The sequence below is a fragment of the Pistacia vera genome, unplaced genomic scaffold (assembly GCF_008641045.1).
Source record: "Pistacia vera cultivar Batoury unplaced genomic scaffold, PisVer_v2 Contig247, whole genome shotgun sequence".
Classification (NCBI taxonomy): domain Eukaryota; kingdom Viridiplantae; phylum Streptophyta; class Magnoliopsida; order Sapindales; family Anacardiaceae; genus Pistacia; species Pistacia vera.
In genome coordinates, this window is record NW_022196054.1 from 103,138 (window position 1) to 112,922 (window position 9,785).

Sequence of the window (9,785 nt, forward strand, 5' to 3'; positions counted from 1 at the left end):
TAACTTGAACACAACTCTGAACATGAAAGCAAAGGCATATATACAATGAAGTAAAAGTGTACATGCATGAAATAGTCTAGAATATAATCAGTAAAGCAATCTCCAATTCTTCTTTGCGTAACTGAAGAACAGAACCCTCTTATTTTTCTCTTTTTTTTTTTCTGCTAACGGAAGTAGATGAAAGGTGATGCAATATCAGCCCCTGTGAAAAGAAGACAAGTATCATGTTAAAAATGGTTGATAAAATCTAGAATACAAGAAGGAAATTTAAAAAAAAAAAAAAAAAAAAAAAAATTGTACGTTTAAAAATTCTTACTACTTTTCAGCCTTTTGCTTCCAATCCCTTACACAGACAAAAGCTTCCGCGGTCTTAGGATCTACGTCAATGGCGGTTGGATCAATCTTCATAACACTATCATTGAATGAGGGATTTGACTGAGCAGTTGATATGGGTATTGCCAAGAAATCACGAGCCATCTTTGCTAGTGTTGGAAATTTTGGTGTATTGACACGCCACCAAGTCAGTATGTCAAAATCTTTAACTGAAGGAAAATTGGGCTCTTCTAAATATCGTTCAAGTTCTGATTTTTCGGATTTTCCATTTTTATCATCTTTTGAAGAAGTGGATGGCATTCCCAGGGGATCTAGCATGTCAAAATGATCCGATGAATTGTTGAAGCCTTCTGAATATTCGTTGTGAACTTGCTTAAGAGTGTAGTCTATTCTGCCCATTCTTGCATAGTACTCGTCAGCATCATGGCCAAATATTTCCTTAAACCAGCGCTCCACAATATCAAATTTGAACCGTGGGTCAAGAACTACAGCGATTGCTGAAACCAAACCACAATTTTCACAATATGTGTCAAATTTTTTCTTCATCTTACAAGCCATCAAGTAAACATTTAAATTGTCACCTTTGACCCATTTACACAGGCTCCTGTGTATGTTGCAAACCTCAGGAAAATAAACGTTTGTGGTAAGGCATGATTGTTTACCTGAAAGCCTCTTAACAGCTTCATCTAACACTTTTACTTGCTGGTAAATGTAGGTAGCCTTGTCCCATTCCTCATCTACTGGATTTAAGCTGCCAAAATCCAGATCGATCATCTTTAACATATTAAAAGCTTCTCTTAACCTGAAAATGCCCTCAAATTTTTGGAAGCTAATTAATGTCTCACTCGTAGGCATATCTTCATAACTCACAATGCTACCTTGCGCCCTCGCTAGATGTACTGCCATTCGGAATTTTTCATAACGTTCTGGTTTATCATGGACGTAAGAAATGCACTTCATTGCATTGCAAAGTGCATCTTTTACTTCCTGAGATCCATCCTCAAGAAGAAGATTGAGAATATGTACCAAGCAACTAATATGTGACAATGTTCCACTTAAAGGAAGTGAATGTTGATGAAGAAGCCACCCTTTAATCTCGCTGGCTGCCTGATAAGCCTCCTCAGTACATTGTGCGGTTATACTGAACACATTTTTGTCAAGATTCTTCCATTCCAATAGCATGCTTTTGAAAGTTCCTAAAAGTCCCCCGGAACTGTCGGAGAATCTCACACTTCTGAAAGAAAGAACCTTGTTCTTTAGTTCCCAACCATCGTCTATGAAGTTCTTGGTCAAACAACAATTAATTATACCATCAGTGCGTCTCCACCAATTAATTGTTAAATTGGAACGACCTGATGACCGGTTGTTAATGAAACTTGCGAGTTTTTCCTTCTCTTTCCAATAAGTGTCACGTATGTTGGCCTTTAAACTGCTATAGGATCCAAAATTTTCTGAGGAATCCTTCTCAACCGCACTCAATGGATTACTTCTGACTATGCTCTTGTAGCTCCTTTTTTTCCTGGTTTCATCACGTGGTTTACCTCCATCACCATCTCTTGTACCTGGACATTTTTCCATATGTTTTAATAGGTTTGAGGTTCCTGCTGTCTTGCTTGATCCTAGATACTGCTTTTTGCAATGTTTACAGATGGCCCATTCTGTCCCATCTTCCCTCTGGATCTTATCAAACACATCCCAAACTTTAGAGGTCCTTCTTCTTTTAGTTGGTGGTGGTGGTGCTACTTCTGTGTCAACCTTTCCTTTTCCATTATCTTCAATTTGAGTACAATTAGATACCCCCTATCAACAAATAAACAATGGTCATAGAAATTCTTCGATACAACCTAAAATGCAGACTTAAAATTCGGACCTAAACTCAAGAGTTCAAGAGTTAATTTTTCGGTTGATAGCCGTGGTGGTGCCAATAACAACTCCTATTTCAATTGGGTTTAAAAATTTAGAAATAAATTATGAGATTATTTATTTGATAAATTTAATATTTATTTATGTTAATTTTGTAATTTGAGAAATTATGTATAAGTACATTTGTCATTTTACCATATAAAATCAACTTCAGAAATAATCTGATTTTAAAAACTAATTATACTAGTTTTTTTAATCAATTTTATTAGCAAGAGTTGGTGTAGTCCAAAGTTGTTCTGTTTAGAGAAGGATGTTAACAAATGTTAAGTGTAGTTCAGAGTAGTCTAGTTTAAGGGAGGATGTTAGTAAGAGTTAGTAAAAATTAGTTAAGTAACCTATAGACTGAACCTGAGTTAGTTAGCTACTATTATGAGCACTATAAAAAGTGCATTTACTGTACAAACAAAGTCAAGTAAAACACGAATTTTTCAGAACCTTTTCTTCGTTTTTCTCTCTGTATTTTTCTTTCTGCTTTCTCTCAAAACTCTCAAATTTATAAAAATGATTATGACACTTAAAACTTGCATGGGCAAAAATTGTCTTGGGCTTATCAGGCCCAAGCGCATAACATCTATAACATGGCCCAAGATCATGGCCCAACCCTGGATAGGCCCATTAGTCCATATTATCTATTAAGGGTCTAGTGTTTTATTCAAACCTTAAGACATCCAATTCCTATTTCACCAGTATCCTAATTCTCCTAGGAGATCCATCTATATCCTAGTTCATCTAAGATCTTGAATCTTATATGAATTAGAACTCTTACCATTCCAAAGACAAATAAATCAAAGACTTTCCTATTCATTAAACTTCTATTATTATGGACTCGGAGTCCTACTAGGATTTAAAGATCCTATGACTACTATATAAACAGAGGCTTGCCCTCTCATAAGGGATCCATGATCTAATATTCAATCTCCACTACTCAAAACCACATACTTGCTCATAAGTTCTTGCTCCCGAGAACCTGATACCTTCGCCGTAATCCTGGTCTCCAACAAAACTCCCAGTAATCCTTCTTTCCCTTAATTCTTATTAAATTGTCTCTTTCAACCTTGCCGACTTGAGTGTCGGAGTGCCTACGGCAAACACCACCCCAGTATTTCCCGTAACCCTCACGCTTGTCTTTTCATGTGTGCAGGTCCAACGGATTGTCAGTGGTCTCAATCTCATGGGATTAGATCCTATTTCCTTAACAGTAGATTTTTTGCATCCACGAAACTTAATCGATCGGTTTTAAGAATTAAGAACAATACCAAACACATTCTAATTTGTCTACAAGAGAGTTCATGTCTATTTGAAAAAAAGGCATTCACAGAAGAAAAGATTATTGAGCAATACTAATACTAAAGTACATAAAACGGTTTTCAAATTTCAGGATGAGTTTTAATCAACATGTTCTTAATAATTAGTATTAAAGCAACACTATCCACGAAAGGAATTACTAAAGTATATAAGCTAATCATTTAGGAGCAGTTTTTTTTTTTTTTTTTGTGGTCGGGGGTGTCCGCACCAGTTTGCGTACACCCCAACTAATCCCCCTAGACCCTGAAGTTGACAGTCGGGTAAATCCCTTCAGTTGTCACTCCTATTAGCAACACAGGTAGATCAAACTTAAGACCTTTTGAGTAATATACCCAAGAGTCCTAGTTGACCGCTAGGCTACCCAATGGTGGTTTTGTAGGAGGAGTTTTATCTGATGTGTTCATAATAATAGTATTTAAACAACACTATCATACTATATCCATAAAGGGTCTTTGTTGCAAACAACTAACAAGACGGCCTATGACTGATGTTATGTGACCACATGCGACATTTGAAAAGTAACCCAAGCTATGTACAAAAACAATTTTAGCCCACCGAACAATAAATTCTTAATACACTCGTAAACACTAATGCCTTGAAAGATATTATCATTATTCATTTAAATGTCAATTATTTCAAACAGACACACAGAAAGAGACTAAGTTTTATGACCCAAAAAGAAGTGTCGTAACAAACTTTAAGGTGGGTTTGCAAATAGGATTGGATTGGATGAGATTGAACAAGCAATTAGATTGAATTGGGATAAGATTGGTATAGTATGGGATTGGCCTAATTATTTACCTAATTACTCCTCCATCGTTTATTTTAACACCAATAAAATTAACAATAAGGGGATTTTTGTTATATTTATAAATACAAAGGGATATTTGTTATGCCTTGGCAAATCTTGGTTTTTAATAGCAATCTTATTTGGTTGCATATACACCCTATAAACATTAGAAGTTTTATTGTAAAAGATACTGAGGGTTTAGCCTCCTACGGGTTTTCCTAGATATGAGAGGGGTTTCCTTCGTTTTTGGTTTGTACTTCGATTGATGTTTTTGAATTTTCTCTAGATAAGATAATCTTAAAAGAAAAAAAAAAAAAAGAGGATATTTGTTATTTGATTTTACCTAATGGAGATTATATTTAATAACCCTTAAAATATGAATATTAATAGTTTTAATATGTAAATTATTTATATTTCTATAGCAAAATTTTTAAAATATTATTTTTTAATTAATATATAATATTTATATAAAAATTGTCCTAACTTGGGTCTTGGGACAAGGAATTCCATGCTGTTTCATAAGATTCATTGTCAGAATAATTTTTTTTTCCATTTTTTCAGATTCTTTTTCCATTTTTTTAGAAATATATATATTTTATTTTTTCAGATTTTTTATTTATTAGTTCCTTTTCTATTTTTTTGGGTAATTATTTCTTTTCTATTTTTCTTATAAAAATTTGTAATATTTTACAGAATTTAATAATTTTTTAAGCCTAATATGGGTGTTAGGGGCATTGTTTTAAAACCCGGACCGGAGGACAACCTGTTTTGCTGCCCAGGTCACGGGTCAACCGGTCCAACCGGTTGGACCAGCCGGTTGGACCGATGATGTCAGCGACAATTTTATTTTTAAAAATTATTATTAATCCCTTAAATTTTAATATATTACAAAAAATTCCCCTAAAAAGCTTATTAGTCCCTAAAATTTTTATTTATTTCAAAAATACCCCTAAAAAATAATTAATTAATCCCTAAACTTTTGACATATATCAAAACACCCCTACAAAATTACAAATTAACCCTTATAATTTTAAAATATTACAAAGACCCCTAAGACCTGAACTGGACCGAAAAAGCTATCGGGTCCCAGTCTGATTGGCCGGTTTGGTTCGGTTTTTAAAACAGAGGTTAGGGGTTGCTAGAGATAAGAGGCCAGTTGGGATTGATGGGCATAATAACAGGTGAGGGTATTTAAGTCATTTATTCTTTCCACCATTAAAAGTAGCTAAAAGATACTAACAATAGGGGATTGAGAGTAATTAGCAATGCTATAGAGAGATTGAGAGTTATTACAGGTACTACAGGGTGTTTATTAGATTGTGCCAAACTATGTAGGGTTTAAAATACTTTATCCCCAATAAATTGGAACTGGAACGGGGAATGGGATTATGAATAATCAATCCCATTCTCCTTGAAACAAAACCAAACATTGGGATTGGACGACTTTTCAGAAAAAAAAAAAAAAAAATGTCCAATCCTACTTTTAATCCCATGTCCCAAACACAACTTAAAAGAGTGAATAACCCTCACTTAAGAAATATTTTTAAAAACATTAACAATTAAGAACTCAAAAGATAAAAGTAAAAAAGGGCCATGGTTATTTAATTTATTATTTAAACTTTAATCAATGTCTTAGGTTACTCTTCGGTTTTGTTTTCTTCGTGACTGTTAAGGTGACATTTTGTGTGGGTTTTAGAATTTAGGGTCTTGTAGGGGGTAATTTTATATACTCTTGGTACTAGGGATCTCAAAAGGGGTTCAGGGCTCTACCCGAATGGATTTGATTTGTGTACTAAAAACTTTGGGTTGGAGTAGATTTAGCTAGAGGTGGGCAAGGCTCGGGCCTAGGTGGTCCCGGGTTTGGGCCCTCAAGGTCCGATCCCAAATTGGGATCAATCTTTGAGGGACTAGGCCAAGATCCTCAAGAGCCGGTCCTGGGCCCATGAGTTTTCTTAGGGCTCGGACTGATGGTATGGGCCTGAAAAAATTTATTTTAATTTTATTTTAAATTATATTTTAACCCCTAATTTATTATGTATTTTGTAGAGGGATTTTGAATATTTGTCAGGGGGTTATGTCATTGGGTGGGATTTTAAAAATTAATGATCCCAGACCTGGGCCCTAGAGAAGGGACCAACATGGGCTCGGTCCCTTCTCCCTTAGGGCTGGTCCAATCCTAGAACTGGTTCTCCCGATGACTGGTCCTGGGAACGTGTTTTGGGCCCAAACCCTTTAGGTCCAAGCTTTTTTCCCACCTCTGGATTTAGGTTTGAGTATCTTGATTCAAATTATTTTGGAATGGCCATAAGATTATTAACTTTGCTCTTGACCTGCCTGCCCCATTCACTCCAAAAATATACAATTATAAATAAAAATTATAGACGGTATTTAACATTAAAATTTTATATATATTATATTATATAATTCATGTCCCTATTTTGCCGTCCAGTTAAGTTGTCTAAAATTAATGCAATTACTTCTTCACTCTTTTATCTTATTTTTACAATAATACATTTTTTTTTTTTTGGGAAAATTCTCTCTTATTTTGGCAAAATTTTATCTATTTCTTCGTATCCTTGTATCAAAACTAACACACCAAAATTATGTGATGAAGGCATCTTGAGCCACAAAATTATCTCATAGGCTTGGCCACGTCACGACGACTGACCTGGAATTCACTTGGGTGCACTCAAGCCTTGCAATATCATAGCCTAGACTTGGATTTTTCACATAATGTTTATAAAATATGTATAATAATTAAATAGTTGATCCAATGGAGATAAGGAAAAAAAATAAAATAAAGATAGTTACACTTAATAACAGTTTAGCATTCTAAACAGTCAACACTATTGAATGGATAAACTTGAACATTCATAAAAAGTATCAAAAAATTAAAGTCACAATATTTTGACCCACACTTATATGTAACTTTCAATATTATTTAATACTTTAAGAATTATTAAATTTTGAGTTGGTACAGTCTAACCATATCATATTTTTATAATAATTAATTTAAATTAAAATCTGGACCCAAAGTCGAGATGGTCCGCCCGTGATAAAAAATCTCGGGCCAATTATGGTAAACCAACAGAGAGAAAGATTATAACACCCTGGGAGTTTTGGTTTATTTTTTTCCTACTCCTACCATTTCAAATACAGGCAAAATTTCCCCTGAACTTAACAGATCCTATGAAAAGTTGTTAAGTTCTGTTAGATTACGCTCAAATGACCGGTTCACAAATTTGGCTAAACCGGTTTACCGGTTTGATTACCGATTCATGCCAATTGAATAACCGGTTTGTTAAAGTTCCTAAATCTAAAATCTGTGGTTCTAAACTTCTAATTTATCTAAAGACTAAACCTTAAGTTCCTATCGTAACTCCACCACTTCCGTTCATTCTTCACCGATCTTTAGGCTTCAGCTTCGTCAATCTTCACAATCACAAATTCCGCCGCTGTTCAGTCTTCACAACTAGTCAGCAGTCACCGCCGCCTACTACTCTCAAGCTTCGAATCTCTCTCTCTTTCTTTAATGGCGTTGCCTCTCTCAACATTCACAACAACTGTCCCAACCTCACTTTCACCTTCTCCTTTTTTTCTTCTTTCTCGGCTGCATCTCCATGTTGCTGTACCATGCACTCGACATCACCTGAACTGAACCTCTGATCCTTACCTTTACCACAACGACCGGGAAAGAGAACGAAACGGCCACCCACGAAACAATGGCTGCCCAAACAAAACCTTTTTTTTCTGTTTCTTTCGTTGTATCTCAGTTTGTGTTCATTTTATCGGCTCTGACTCTCGTTCATTGCACTACTGATGCTAATGATGGTACTCGTTTCTTAATCGTTGAGATCAAGTTATTTTTGTTTTTAGTTTGATTTTTGGTGTGGGATTTATTGCTTTGGTTTAAAGTTTGATCCTTCATGATTCGGTTTGGGTGTCGAGAAAATGCAGGAAAATGGGCTTTGAAAAAATTTGAATCTTTTGTTTGTATTGTTGTTTTGGTGTTGACAAGAATCTCTGATCTGTTAGGCCATTATTTTTTTTTATTTTTTTTTTTTTTTTGCAGTTCAAGCTCTTCAGGTTATGTACACTTCACTAAACAGTTTGAACCCTCCTAACTGTTGTATTTTTCTGTCTTTTTCAGGTTTTCTTAGCAGCCAAACAAGCAATATACATGATTTTCCTAAAATGAAACGATATATAAATTAAAAATACACAAAAGACATAATCTCACATGGAGCATGCATGGAGAATGAAACCCAACAACTTTTGTTCATTCCAAAACAAAACAATATTATATTACAAACAAGTTAGCTCAAGTGAGCTAGGAAGATGAATGTGTTAAGAGTAGTGGCTTGAACATGATTTTGAGGTGCATGTGAACACAAAGAGAAGATAATTAAGAGAAAGGTTTACCTGCTTATCATAACATTGTGATGGAAGATCAACATCAAAATTAGTCGCACAAGAAGAAGATTCCATCTCCTGTATGTAATCATCACCCAGCTCTTGCAAAAAGCTTTCAAAATCCATATCAATGAACATGGTTCTAGCTTTGAGTCTTTGACCGCTACCTGCAACTTTCGCAACCTGAAAATTAACACAGCTGATGATTAACATAACATAAAGAAAAAAGAAATTAAAGCTTTCTCTCGGCGACCATTAATATGTTGGCAGATACATAGGAAGAAGATTAAGAAATAACATTTTTGCTAAATGGGGTGATCGTAAAAAGAAAAGAAACTTACGGCACACAGTGATCCAATGATGTGCAGAAATTTTACAGCACCAAGACCAACATCTCTTGGAAACGAATATGAAAAGTTTCAGATTCAGTGCACGACGTCATGGACAAAGAAGCAATTTATAAAATAATCACACTCACAGTACTTTGCGTCAGAAATAGAAATTTACAAAGAGTAGTGGGGTTAAATATTAATCCTCAATACCAATCCGATTATCCGAAGACAGTGTGAAAATGGGACTTCACTCCATTGAGGTCGGTGATGAATATTTGACTTTGGCTGTGGCTGTGGCCATCCAATAAGTTTTTTTCCAACTGGGTCCTCAAAAGAGAAGGAATATTGACTTTTATTTTTAATTATTGATAATTGTTATTAATATTGATCCCCTCCACTCCATTTACTTCGATCAAAGAAACTTTGGCATTTAGATATCGGGTAATATCCGATTATCCGTGGAACCGAGGTATGTCAGTCCAACATTCCAACTGCGAGCAGACAACAGTAGTGGTAAAAAAAAAAAAAATCTTTTATTTTTATTTTTATTTTAAAATGAAATTATGGAAGGATTTAGGTGATATGAAGTTTCTTGTTACCTTCCTCTAGCTTTTGTGGCTGTCCTGTCTACGCGTGGGTTCAAATAGAAAATTTATTAGGCAGCGTTTAGTTAAGTTTTTGTTTTCAAA

General features: G+C 34.8%; 1 protein-coding gene across 3 annotated transcripts; it reads right to left on the reverse strand.

Moving 5' to 3' along the window:
- On the reverse strand, positions 1-9,242 carry LOC116132032 (zinc finger BED domain-containing protein RICESLEEPER 2-like). 3 transcript variants are annotated; one of them, XM_031417714.1, is made up of 5 exons: positions 9,106-9,242; positions 8,774-8,947; positions 996-2,133; positions 317-830; positions 1-202 (listed from the first exon to the last, which is right to left on the reverse strand). In XM_031417714.1, coding segments are annotated over exons 2-5 (1,782 nt in total). In that variant the 5' UTR covers positions 8,903-8,947; positions 9,106-9,242; the 3' UTR covers positions 1-201. The 3 variants fall into 3 exon arrangements, with proteins under 3 accessions (XP_031273574.1, XP_031273572.1, XP_031273573.1); XM_031417712.1 differs by having other exon boundaries at positions 317-2,133; XM_031417713.1 differs by having other exon boundaries at positions 151-202; positions 301-2,133.
- Between the last annotated feature and the right edge of the window lie 543 nt (positions 9,243-9,785).